The sequence below is a fragment of the Chenopodium album genome, chromosome 2 (assembly GCF_948465745.1).
Source record: "Chenopodium album chromosome 2, dcCheAlbu1.1, whole genome shotgun sequence".
In the NCBI taxonomy this organism is placed as follows: domain Eukaryota; kingdom Viridiplantae; phylum Streptophyta; class Magnoliopsida; order Caryophyllales; family Amaranthaceae; genus Chenopodium; species Chenopodium album.
The window spans coordinates 77,951,004-77,965,589 of record NC_137835.1 but is presented as its reverse complement, the minus strand read 5'-3'; the positions used below and the strand labels follow the sequence as shown (position 1 = coordinate 77,965,589).

Here is a 14,586-nt window from a genome sequence, read left to right as displayed (position 1 = left end):
GGAGGGAGTATTAGATTTTTTAGGATGCAACAGCTTATGCACAACTTCTTATATACTATGTATGTGGTTAATTGGCCTCACGCATCATGGGATTAATTCGCTAGTGTTATAGGTGTTACTTGTGTTACATTGATTACATTGTTAGTGTTATTGAGGTTACTTGATCAATGTTATAGGGGTTACGTACTTAGTCAATATTACAAGGGCTACCCGACTTGGTCGTGTTATAAGGGTTATTTTGTTCTTTATTTTACAAGAAGTCGCATGATATGAACAACTTTTTTTTTTTTTTTTGATAAACATGATATGACCAGCTTTGATATATTATTAACGTTCAAAAACCTATCATTATAAACTTCACTTGGATATTTTTTAATAAATATTATCCTTGGATAATTAAATTATATGGCTAATTTCTATTTGTTGGTAATTAATTATTTTTATTATTTTCCCCTCAAAAAAATTTATTTTTATTATTTAAGTTAAGATAAAAAAAAAATCTAAGTAATTGATTCCCATTAGGAAGACAGGGCTTTAATTTAGGACTAGTTTTGTACTCGTGTGATGGTCGGGTTGTTTATTGAATTTTACGATAAATTTTTTATCAATATATGCCAAATTTCAAAATATATCTTTGATACAAAATTAATTAAGGATGATGTTTTAGTTCAAAGTTGATGTTTTATTTATTTATTTTTCTTTTTAAAAAAATTAAGATAGAGAAAATTATTTAGAAACGTTTTCTAATAAACTTTATCAAGATATTGAAACAAAATTTTATCATACCCATAATTCAAATAAAGTTATAAACTTACAATATGCCAAAAAAAAAAAAAAAAAAAAAAAAAAAAAAAAAAAAAAAAGGTTTCAATTAACGTACTCAATCAACCTATTAAAAATAAAAATAAAAAAATTTTCTCAATCAAAATATTACCATAATAAACTATTTTAGCTTGAGAAGTGGGATTCAAGACTTACCAAAAAATATACAACATATGTCGGTTTATTGTTATCATTAATTAACCTAGTTTGTTTGCATCAAAACAACAAATTAAACTATTTGTCAAAAAAAAAAAAATCTCCAATACTTGCTCTGTTCCCTCTCTTCTCCATTCAAAATTCTCCATTAAAGAGTCAGCTTTCTCTCTCCATCCATTGAACCTGATTCTCAGGTAATTTAAAGATTGTATTTTTCTTTTTCTTTTAATCAAATAATCGAACGTGATTAATAATTAGTTTAATTAAAATAATATTTAAATTAGTTTCTTTTAATTTGAATTGTTGATTATACTCTGTTTAACATTCTCAAGTAATAATTTGTTGCAGGGTAATAATTAACACGTAGTACTCTTATTTTCAGCATTTAACATACTAATTTCAATTACTAAATAAGTTAATTAGTTTAATTGAAGTAATTAAAGAAAATAGTCTATAGTTTAAGAGTTGTTATAGTTATGAAAATACTGAGATTATAATAATTAATTTAACGATTCTGATATATTGATAATGTGTGTTTTGCAGACTCTTTGATTAATTAATAATGACGGGAGCAAACTGTGAGACCGCGCTTAATCTCTCCGTTGAAGAACGTGAGTTGATGGTGCACGACTTGTTAAATGCGGAATTCATGACCACCAAGGAACAGGATGAAGATAAAGAAGACAGTAGGGATGAAACCGATCTCGCCTACTTCTGCGTGAATTGCAGAGGAAGGACTTTAACAAAATTAGAGGTAGAATCGTTTCATGAAGATCATTATTTGTTGAGGGCTATGAAGTGTTCAGGGAGTTACGGATATGTTATTAATGAAGTCAGTCCACTTTTCGAAGATCTTTCTGGGGTTTACGAGTATAAAATTAATGGACATTACCTTTATTTTCCCAAGTCTAGAAAAAAACACAATCACAACCAAATTAACTACAACAGAATTCATGGTAATTGTTGTGCTAAATGTAAGCATATTCTGGTCAGAAGCGGGTTCTTATTTTGCTCGATTGATTGCAAGCTTACTTGTCCGGATGATGTTTTGCAACAACATCTCGAGTGGATGAAACTGAAACAAAATCGAGTTAGGCTGCCTGTTGCGAAGAAGAGGAGGATTGTTACCGATGACAAGGAAATGATCACCAATGTGTGTAACAAAAACAAGCTGAAACGAAATCGAGTTAGGCTGCCTGCTGTTGTGAAGAAGAGGAAGATCATTGCCATCGATAGGGAAATTATCACCAATGAGTGTAACAAAAATAAGCTGAAACGAAATCGAGTTAGGCTGCCTGTTGTTGTGAAGAAGAGGAAGATTTCTGATAAGGAAATGAGTAAGAAAAAGAAGAAGCAGAAGGTCTCGATTGATGTGGATCTTAAGGGATTGGTTACAGTTGCGATGAAGGAGGCGGCGAATGGGAAGAAGCTAAGCAATGAGTGTAGCCATTCATACCGGAAGAGAAGTAGGAAAGGAGTCCCTCATAGAGCTCCTCTTTACTAATTTCAATTTCTATTTATTTTGGGTTACAAATTATATTGGATTGATGAAGTCTATTCGATTTATTTTTATATATAATATGGTTTTGATTATGATATTGTTTTATACCACTCCATGTGTTTCATGATTACATATATAATTGATGGTTTTAAATGTCATACAAAAAAAAGCCTAAGAAGTCATAATCTATGTTGAAGTAGAAATGCATTACAAAAACGTCATACTCATTGATTTAGCCTTGTATCGAAGCAAAATAAAAATCGGATTAAATAATAAGAAATCTTAATTTGATCAATTAATTGAAAACCTAAAATAAAAAATTATGTTTGATTAATTAGAACAAAGGAGCTCTATGAGGGATACCCTTCCTACTCTTCTTCCTATAGCTAAAAATAGAACATTGTTGCCTCTTTGCGGCCTTAGAGGTTGTTCTTGATGTATCGAGTTTGTCAATAATCAATTTCCTCTTCTTGTTGTTCTTCTCAGCAGCCGCCCTTGTTGACAGTTGTACTTGATTTTGAACTAGCACCTCACCACGATGGTGTTGCAAACCACCCTCCGAACCAATAAGCTTACAATTAATCGAACAATATTTTACATCATTTTTTAAAACAAAGTTACATATCACACAATAAGCTTTGTTTTTATTGTTGTTGGTTCTATCAATCGGTTTAGTAGCTCTAGATTTTCGATAGCAAATATTTTCACTGTTAATGATGTACATACATACTTCCGAAAGATCAAATACTTTTTCAATATCTTTTACTAAATAGGCGAGGTGACGTGAAGACACCCTACATCGAAACACTAGATGAGTTTTATGATCCCCTTTTGCTTCTTCCTTTGTCAAAGTCCTCCCTCTACAATTGATACAAAAGAAGGCGAGATCCTTTTTTTGACCGCCATGAGTACTAGAGAACTCTGCATTAAGCAATTCGTGCATCAACTCTAAATCATTCATTTTACTACTCGTGAGAATCGATTCCAGGATCACCTTGGACCGAGAGGGAAGCTCTAAACACTTGAGCTATTCCTCGCTCTCCTTTTGCAACTTAATGGTCCTCAAATATATAGTGATTTCTAGTAGAGTTAATATGATGTAGGATTTTTGATAAAGATATAAATAACTAGGTACTTTTTGTAGGAAACAACAACTAATCTAAAATATAATTTCCTAAATTTGATTGTTTTATCCCATTATTAAAAACTTCGCCTGAATTAATTTTTTTTAAATATTATCCTTAGATAATAAGATTATATGGCAAATTGCTATTCATTACGAATTAATTAATTTGATTGTTTTCCTTTAAAAAAGTTAATTTGATGATTCCCTAATTTACTGTAAATCAAAAAGATATCTAAGTAATTTAATTGACAACTGTAATTTATTAACAAATCACATGTGACGTCACAAAACTCCATGAAGTTGCAATCAGTTCTAATATCCTGATCAAATTCCCCGTACATGGACACGTCAGCTTATATTAATAAACCTAGACCTGACAAATGGGTTATTCAAGTCAAGTCAAGTCAATTCAATTCGGGTCGGGTTGGGTCAGGTCTATTTGAGTTTTGGGTCAAATTTAGGTGAGCACTTTGGGCCAAGTTCGGGTTGGGTCGGTTCAGGTGAGGTTAATTTTTAGGACTAACTTTCGGGTCGGGTTAATTTCAAGTCGAGTCAATTCGGGTCGGATCAGTTTAGGTCGGAGAAAGTTTGTGTCGGGTCACCAAAATAAATTCATTTACAAAATATACTTAGAAAAATAAAGTAAAGTCGTATAAAAAATAAATAAATAAAAAAAAAAAAAAGGAAAAAAGCAAGTATTTATTAGGAAAGAAAGAAGCTCTAAACTAAGTAATTATCCATTCCACCCTATTCACTAAAGGAGTTGGGTCACCAATGTGTTAAATATTTCCTAATTTTTTTTTCTTTTTTCTTTTTTTTTTTTGGAAACCTTCCTAATCTGATTATTATTGAAACATGTTATTAAAAATTGAATTTTATTAAAAAAAATCTTCTCTTCGTTTGATATTATTATTTTTGTTATATTATCAATTTATCATATACTATGTAGATTTTATCATATATTTCGTATTAGATTTCACTTAAATAAATTGATATACTTGTGATACAAGTTTTACCAAAACACAAATACACTTCTAAAGAGAAAGAATTAAGTCGGCTTACTATCTGTTATTATACTGTAGTTTAGATTTCTATTTAGATTCTACAACCTATATATACTTTCAATGTATTCTGAATTCTTCATTATAGCATCATATTTTTTGTTCTAATATTTCCTTAGTTTGCAAAACCTCTCCAATAATCTTGGAAAACGTTTTCCAAATTGGCGTTTCTGATCTTAAAGAACCTTCTTTTCCGTCGTCACCACCTTCGAGGTAAGTACTGATTCTCCGTTTTCGTTTCTGTTTTCGTGCAACCTAGATTTATTAGGTAAAGATAGTACAAGGTTTTTTTTTAATCAGTTTAATTAGAATAATTTCATGTTAATTGTTTGTTTAAGTAATTGTTTGTATACTCATCAGTTTATGGCTCTTCAAAATAGGGTTATTTTTACTTCTTTTAAGTTGGATTACTTAAGTTACTCAATTAAGGTTTTTAATCTTTTAAAAAATTGGATTATTTAAAATACTCAATCTAGGGTTTCTTCTCAAAAAATCTCTTTTATGTTCTGGTTCTTTAAAGCATGAATATTTTCCACGTTTAATTTTTAAAATAACATAAAAATTAATTTCAATTTTCTTTTAGTTGATTATAAATTAAAGTAATCCAAGAAAATTTGGTTTCAATTAATGGTGTAACACCGAATTGCATATATAGTCCAATGTTCATTTGTTGCATTAATTTTTTTTTGTAATTTAATTCATTAATGAACTATGATTAATTTACAAGCCTAATTGTTTTTTTTTTTTTTCATTAGGTCTTAATTATGACAAGAGGAAAGTATTATGAAAGTGGAATAATTCTTCCTAAGGAACAAAGACGCGTTTTGATATCAAATTCATTGGTGCAAGATTTATTAAATGTGGAATTCAAGAGCAAAAAGAGGAGGATAAATCAACAAGAAGTGATTATCGATCGAGCCTACTTCTGTGTTAAATGTAGAGGGAAGAGTTTAACAAAGTCGGAGGTGGATGAGTTTCATGAAGGTCATCGAGTTTTGAGGGCTATGAAGTGTTCAGGGAGTTACGGATATATTAATAAGGAAATCGTACCTATTTTACAAGACATTATTCGTGATATAGACCTTTCTGAGATTTATGGGTTTAAAATAAATGTATATAACATTTATTTCCCTAAGTCTAGAAAAAAGAATGATGACAACAAAATGAAGATGATTAACAACGGTCGTTGTTGTATTAAATGTATGCACGCTCTACCAGCTGAGGGATACTCGTTTTGCTCAATCGAGTGCAAGATTACTTGTAGTGATGATGATTTGCAACGACACTACGATTGGAAGGAACAACTTATTCAAAATAAAAATCGAAATCAAGTCACACTGCCTTCGAAGAAGATGAAGAGAAAAGCTGCTGGTATTAACAACATGAATATGAAGAAGCAAAAGATCGATTTAGAGGGATTGGCTACAATCGCGATAAATGAGGAGGTCGATGGGAAGAAGATAAGCAATGACTTTGGCCATTCATATCGGAAGCGAAGTAGGAAAGGAGTCCCTTGTAGAGCTCCTCTTTACTAATATGTTATTGAAAACCATACCGACTGCAAAATACTTATTCCGTTTATTTAGTTGACACATTTCTTTAGTTATGTTTTGCTAATGCACAATTTCAATTATTTGTATTTTTAATTAGCGATAAGCAAAAATTATAAAAAGTTAATATTTGGAAAATATTGTCAAGATCTTTGCAAAATTCTGAACTACTTGAATCTGCTGGGAAACAAATTTAATTTACAATGTCAACTAAATTTTGACTTGCTTGTTGTCCAAAAAAAAAAAAAGTTTGACTTGATTTGCATTTTAGTTGTTTTGGACTCACATCAGCCCAAAACTTTAGGGTTTAGACCCACAATTAAAAAAAACTGGCCCAAATGTATTGGGCTCACAAGCACTTTACAATACTTGTACTATATGAAATTAGACATTGTGTTACATGTGCACGTTTTCAACAAATGACTAATACGTGTGTTAGTGTGTAGTATCATCCTAAAATGTAAAGAATAAGAGAACAAAGGCAATTTTGTAACTATGTTTTTTTTGTTGTTTTACCCGGTTCACCTTAAGGGCTAATAATCTGGATTTGGGGATCAATTATGGGTGGTTAAGTTCCAGTCCCCTTCCATTGTTGATGTGGGGGATCGAACACGAGTCTGCAATTTTATAACTATGTAGATGAAGAGAAACTCATTATTGAATAAAATAATGTTATCACTTTTTTTTATGCAAAATACGAGTATGTTATATCTATTTTAGAACATACTACTATCGAAAATAAGGCATTACCACCTAAAACAATATGGAAGTATCTATAGTCTATACAACAAACTTGATGAAAGATGTTGATAAAAATATACACATAGAGAGTAAAATGATAATTTTTCTTAGAATTAGGTTATATTTCGTCAATAAATGAGGTAAACTAAAGATAAAGATACCTAAGATTGATTATTCAATTCTTTGATAAAAAAAATATATATAGGTAAAACGATATCTAAGATAAATTTATCTTACAAAAATATATCTTAAAGTAGGAAGAGCATGTAATTTCTATCAGTTATGTGTATGGAGTATAAAAAAATCTATCAATTCTAGTGATCTGTTATTTATACGGAGTATCTAATTATTATTTTAAAAAAAATAAAAAAAAAAAAAAAAAAAAAAAAAAAAAAAAAAAAACAATGCAATAATTCCTTAAAATACATCATCTATGCCACTAAAAGAATCTATATCATTCTTACCTAAATTAGTTAAGTGATTTTTTTTTGGAAGAATTATATGGTTATTTTTAACATTATAAAACACACACATATTATTTGTAAACTTTCTTATACCTTTCAAAATAGTATATAAAATGAGTTGAGCTTCATTCATCAGTTTAAAATTTTAATTTTTGATTGAGTTGGTTCTTTGACACCTTTTTTCTACGAAGTACTCTGTACTCAACATAAAACAAACAAGTTGTACTATTGTAGTTGATAAATCTGTTTATTTTAAGGAATTGAGTGTTAAGATATGGCTAATTACACATAGGGTTAGTAGTTAAGATGTCCCACAATAAATATGTTGAAAACTACTTTGAAAGAGTACTTCTACTAAAATAATAATAACAGAACTTATAATTAAACACTTTTCTAAATTTAATTATTTGAAATATTCTCCCTGTACACGCTTCCATGCCTTAGACTACATATAATTTTTTATGTACATTATTGGTCTATCCAAAAAAAAAAAAAAAAAAAAAAAAAGAAATCTTGTGGTGGAATTTCTCACACAGTCGAAGGGAAGAAAAAAAAAATTACAATTGAGATTATATTATGTTAATGTTAATAGGGAACCACATGAGATAGTGAGAGCATATAGGTTGACCTTCAATAATTGGAATTTGGAATAGTAATCAAAAACATTTAAAAAAATTGGATGTACAATAGTTACTTTAAAATGATCAAAAGTTACCCTTTTATGAATGAAAGTTACCCAATATATATAACTTACCCTAATATAAATAACAGTTATTTATGCTTTATTGATAAAAGTTATCCAAAAAAGTATAAAAGTTACTCTAAATTCAACAAAGTTACCCCCAATGTACAGTAATATGAAGTATTATTGTACATCACATGTATACAAAAGTTTTTGTTTGAAAATATACTTCGATGTATTGCGTAAGAATATAGAAAGACATACTATTGTGATATATTTTCCTCATATGTAATACTTCATATATTTTACGAATAATTTAAAAGGCACGCAATATACTTTTTTGATAATTATGTTAAGAATTAACATTAGGAGTATTATCAATCAAATGATAAGTATTGTTTAAGACATGTATCTCTAGAGGCAAAAATGAGTAATAATTAATGTTTGAAAAGAAACTTGGGGCAATTCAAAACTTATTTTTTGTGATTATGAATAATGAAAACAAGCAATGGATCGCCAATTTTATTTCTTCTTTCCATTGAGGTGAGTCAGCTAAGTATCTAAAGTTTGGTAAGCCACAAAAATGCATAAAATTGTTGTCTTACCTAATTTGAAGTAGAAGTGATTTAGGCAGTATTCCTTCCCAACCAAAACATTACTCCAAATAAATCACACCAATTGAGATGTTCAACTAACCTCAACTTAGGTCAATTTACTTTAGAACTATATAATACTAATTATGTCATTAAGAAACTTGAGTTGAATTACTTATTAATATATGATATTTTCATAGTTTTATGTAAGTGGATGTCATGATCTAATTTAATTGGTAATAATGAGGTGCTATTGTTCAATACTCAATACTCGTGACTTGAAATTAAATCCGTTTAAATTAATCATTGTTCTTGTAAATGGAACATTTGATAGAATCAATTCAATCTAGGATATCATATATATAGAGGATAATAAACCTACATCTCATCATCAATTAATTATTACATTTAAGAATTTAATTTGTTTCAAAAATAGTTATAAGAAAAATATTACGCGTAACATATATAAATTGTTTCCATTAGTAATCCAATTTAAATTTATTGAAATAAATAAGTGAGATATTTGTAAACTTTTATTTCATGTGTAAAAGAGAATATGTTTTATGTTTAATCCCTCAATTTTTAATTGTCTTGCATATATATGACTATTTCAAAATTTTCAATTCATATTTTTGAGCACAAATGCACAATACCTTTATTTATGTTCAATTAATAACTAGTTGTTAAACTCTATTATTCTCTTATCTTAAAGTCTTATCAACATCAAACTCTGATCTATCATTCTCTTATCTTAATGCATGTTTTTTGTATGAGCAACAATTACTTTGTTTGTCTTATTATTACAATTTGCATATCTTAATTATTTGAAATGAATTATAACCCCTTTGTATTCGTTGTTCCCCTATTTAGAATTTTTAGTAATTTTTTTTCTTTATTTCTCTATCAAAAAACTGTTTATTTTATGTTTTTTTTTAAAAAATATAGAACCTTCCAAAGTGTTCATGAAAAATTGTGCACTGGTTAGAAAAATTATACCTGGTGAAGTTAGCCACTTGTTATGAGTAGACTATATCCAAAAATATTAATGAGACAGCTCAAATGTGTAAGCAAATTCAGCTATGTACTTAGTAGTGGATCACATGAACTTGAACATTATTATTTGAAATTATTTCATTTTCAAGTCATAACATGTAAATTGACTGTATCATACTAAATTTTCGTCTATTTAATTAAGACAATATCAAAGAAAGTTGTTTAAAGATATGGATTTAATTTTTCCTTGAAAAAATAAAATTATTGAGTGGATAAATAGAGAATTTTCTTTGTCATAAATAAATATATAAATAAATAAACAAGCAAATAATTTAAGAATATCATTAAGTAGTGAAATTCAAAGGGAGTGGAAGGAGTAATATATTTCTAACTTTTGAAGTGAGTTGACTTTTACTATTTTCTTCCCCTAAAGTATTGGTTGACTAACTTTAGTGAATAGATTGTACATGACTCAATATTCAAATTAGTAAAAATCTAATTTTCCAATTAAATTCGTATACATTGCTTGTCGCCTTGTAAAAAGCTATATTACATACATCTATTATTTTTATTTTTCTTGCAAGTAAAGGTTAGTCCATTACCAATGAATATGGTAGGCCATAAATTCAAAAATAAACTACAAAAAAAATTCAGCTGTTAATTAAACTCTTTATCCAAAAATGGCTCAAATTTAATGTTAACTCATATGTCGTTGTTGCATTTGATGATCATAAATTCATAATTATGCAATTAAAGATTTCATAATCATGAAGAAAACATAGTTTAACCATGCTTACAGTCCAAGTTTTAATGTCATGATAATGGCCTACAATAATGTTAATTCATAATAATACATAACTCCAACATGCGCTACAACTTCAAATTATTAGCTAAGTTCTTTAGAGTAAGGAGAAAGTCAATTTCACATATTTATTCATTTTTTGGAAACTAAACAATAAAACTGTAATAACCATAAAGAGCCACTCAACCAAAAATAAAAGTTAAAAAAAATCTCTTTTACCATAGAATTTTTTTTCCTCTCAAAAAGTCAAAAGACCAATACAAATTACAAATGGAGATGGAGATGGAGAATTGAGATTGTAAACTATTGTACATGTGAGATGTGGCTAGGCTTATCGTATACCGGTATACATGGACTCTTGAAATTAGAAGTGTTTGAATTATGATAATGGTCAAATCATGTCAAAAGTCAAAATATTAAATATACTCTGCAATAATGTAAGCATAACATTAATGCATTAACATATATTTTTCCCCCCTAACAAAAAATCAACTATACTTTTAATATTAAACAATCAATATTACCAAAAAAAAATAGTTTGTACGTAATAATTATTTCGAATTAAAAAAAAAATTACATGTTGTGCAAGTTTTTTCAAATAAAGCCACAAATTAGCACTTTTGTATATTTGAATATATCCCTTCTTTGACATACATAAATTTTGTGAAAAGATATACATATATTACGAAGAATAAAATCTATAAACCTCCACTTTATATTAGTGTAAAATACTAAACGTTACGGAGTACCATTTAAAGAATACCTGAAAATATATATATTGAGAATCTTATAAAAAATAATAATATTAAAATAAAATAAATAAAAAATAAATAAAAAAAAAAACACCTTATTTAATAAAACCAACTCTATCTCCAATCCACCTCCTCCTCTAGTAGTATGTCAGTCTCTAGTTGTTGGCCTATCCATTCCTCCTAAACCACCATTTTCCAAACACCCCTTCCAAACTACCACCAACATTTTTAGAGAGAGAAAATAAACACAAAACTAGAGAGAGAAACTCCCATCATTTGCATATTATTAAAGGGAACAAACATCAAACCCCCTTTGCTTATTTCCTCATCTAACTTCCTTTCTTACACCCCAAAAAAACAGAGCAAAAAAAAAAAAAAAAAAAAAAAACAGAGGAAATTATATATACCAACAAAAATACATAATTTCAAAAATTCTTAAGCTAACATCAACATCATTTTCGCTTCATTTTCACATCACTTTGTTTAGATAACAACTTCTCTTTATAAATCACCTCAAAAAATTATAATTTTCCATGGAAGAAAATCCATCAATCTCAATGGCAAGAGCAGCAAAAATCATTAGAAAATCAATCTATACTTTTTTACAACACTACCAATTTTTCACCTCTGTTGCTGCTTTCATTGCTCTACCTTTCTCTATCTCCGTCCTCATCTCCTTAGCCGTCGTCCCTCGCTCGTTTGCGCTTCTCCCCACCGTCTATGGCCGCCTCCACTCGGTCTTTCTCGCCGCTGGTTTCCCGCCGTACTCGGATTTTTTCACTCTACTTAGCCTTAAACTCTCTCAAACTATTTCTTCTTCAATAGTCACCCTTCCTTTTACACTTTCTTTTCTTTTATTAGCCAAAGCCTCAATTATACACTTTTTTTCCTACAAAAAAACTACAAATAATAATAATAATTCATCATTTATAGCCCTTTACCACCCTATTCTCTCGACCTATCTTTGCAACACGTTTATTATATTTGCAGCGAATGCAACATGTTTTTCACTCATTTTCTTGGCATTCAACTTCCTAGAAGGGTTCCAACTCGACTCCCCGAGATGGGTTTTCTTCTTATCAGCTCTTGGCGCGGTGTTTTACTCAATAATCCTCGCGAATTCTTTTGTTGTGTGTAATTTGGCCTTGGTTTCGTCAGGAATTGAGAGAAGGGGTGGATTTTTGTCTATACTAAAAGCTTGTGTTTTAATTCGGGGTAAGACCTCCACTGCGCTGGCCTTAGCCGTGCCTATTAATTTAGGCCTCGCCGCAGTGGAGGCCTTATTTCATTTCAGAATAATCGCAACACCTCAACACCCGATTAATAATACCTCGTTATGGCTCGTGGCCTTCGAGGGGGTGCTCATCGCTTATATATACTCCATCCTCGTTGTTCTTGATGTTATAATGAGTTGTATGTTCTATCAATGTTGCCAAAACGATCAAGGTTACGTACAACAAGTTGTACAAGGGTATGTTGTCAATGATCAAGATGTTAGCGTGACAGAAATTGATGATTATTGTTATTATGATTATAATGAGGAAAAGTTGAAAGGATTGGAGGAATTTGTGTAAGTTTTTATTATTTGATTCAAGAAAAAAAAAAAAAAAAGGTTAGATCTTACATTTTTTTTAAGCATTGTTGTCCAATTGAAAAGAGAGCATTTTGTACAGAGAAATTAAAGTGGAAAAAAGGATAGAGTATTTGATACAAAAAGAGATGCAAAGATGATAAAATCATCAATTCAATGAAATTATTGGGTTTCATATTTCTATACCAGTTTCCTTTATACATCCAATTAAGAATGTTTTTGGGTGCACAATTATTACGGATTATATTATAGGTATCGGTAATTTAACTGGTAAACTTTTAAAAGTGTTAATCAATGTGGTGAGCTTAAGATTTAGAATCGAATTTCATGTACCTCACTGTTTTTGTAGCTTTTTATACGCTTGAAAAAAAAAATTAAGAATTTAACTCAATTTTTCTTGGAGTTGAGGGTATCATGATGGGTTTGACTTGCTTAAAAATTAAGTTTAAAATAGTGCATGATCTTTTAATGATTCTGGATGGTTTTGTTTAGAATAATTAATTAAGAAGTGAGATTTCACCTAATAAATTAAGAGTAGGTTGATTAAGAATAGAAAGGTTGGTAAGAAGGAATTTGTCATGAAATTCTTGATATTAATATGTGAAGTTTCATTCATCTCAGGTGTGTGATGGTTCATAATTACCAAGTTTAGCAAAAATTGTGGGTCATACTAAATTTCATTATTATTTTTTGTTTTTTTAACTTAATATTTTTTAAAGTTTTTGGCTTTTAATGGAAATAAGGTGGAGGTTGGTTGAGTGATTTACAAGGCTCTTAATCTCTTATAATTTGGTACTTTATGCAATCACACTATACATACCCCTTTCAGCGGAATTTTGAAGGGATACTTAACCTTTTTTTTTTTTTTTTTTGGTTAGTTAGCTTAGCAATGTAACAAATTTAGGTACATGAACATAATGTGCTACCTTTTTATGTTGAAGTGTTTTGCAAAACTTTTCCAAAACTATTGAGTTGTGGTATTCTTTAAGGCTGAAGAGGTGATAGGAAATTACAGAAATTTGTCAATTTTTTATCCTTCTCGGTCGAGTTAATAGGATACACAATAAATACGATGTAGAGTAATTCATTTGTTTTCTTAACAATAACGATTTGACATTCACGTTTGTTAATATGCACTTTTTACTACTAAAACCTTTGAAATTTTATTAGTCAACATCATAAAATTTGATATATTAAACGTGTGCGTGTGTGTATATATATATACTAATTTGTACTCCCTCCGTCCCAAAAAGAACGACCCATTTGGGTTGATTACGCGGGTATTAAGGAAGTTAAGTAAAAAGAAGTAAAAGTATATTAGAAAGATAAATTTACATGGGGTTTGTAAAAAAATAGAGAGAGAAAGTAATAAAATAACATGGAAAATGAAATTTTTATATGGGGAAACTAATTTTGCACAAATATTGTTGCAAATTGGTGTGTTTTAATGTAAATGGGTCATTCTTTTTGGGACAAAGTTTTGGCCAAATGGGTCGTTCTTTTTGGGACGGAGGGAGTAACACTTTTACATACTCTGAAATAATACTCCATTCAAAGTTATTAAGGAGTATGTAATAAGGCAAAAAACAAACTATTGCAATTTGAGAAGATTAATGAAATATGGTTTTCTCAATCTTGACAAAAGTCAAACAATCATGCGAAATTGACACCCTTCTTCTTTAAAAAGAAAAACAAAATACAAAATAATACTTATATTCATTTATTACGAGTAATATGTATTCCGTAGTAATA

The 14,586-nt window shown here is 29.3% G+C and overlaps 2 protein-coding genes across 2 annotated transcripts; one reads left to right on the top strand and one right to left on the bottom strand.

Moving 5' to 3' along the window:
- Positions 1 to 2,813: 2,813 nt before the first annotated feature.
- LOC145576330 (uncharacterized) lies at positions 2,814 to 3,440 on the bottom strand. The gene has a single exon (XM_081634104.1). The coding sequence runs from the start codon at positions 3,438 to 3,440 to the stop codon at positions 2,814 to 2,816; it is 627 nt and encodes a 208-aa protein (XP_081490230.1).
- An 8,336-nt stretch (positions 3,441 to 11,776) lies between these two features.
- Positions 11,777 to 12,817, top strand: LOC145576320 (uncharacterized). The gene has a single exon (XM_081634092.1). It carries the CDS (start codon positions 11,777 to 11,779, stop codon positions 12,815 to 12,817), a length of 1,041 nt encoding a protein of 346 aa, XP_081490218.1.
- The last annotated feature ends 1,769 nt before the right edge of the window (positions 12,818 to 14,586 follow it).

Bases quoted from the DNA above. Each gene is read 5' to 3' on its own strand.
- LOC145576320 (XM_081634092.1), top strand. From the start codon at position 11,777: ATGGAAGAAAATCCATCAATCTCAATGGCAAGAGCAGCAAAAATCATT.
- LOC145576330 (XM_081634104.1), bottom strand. From the start codon at position 3,440: ATGAATGATTTAGAGTTGATGCACGAATTGCTTAATGCAGAGTTCTCT.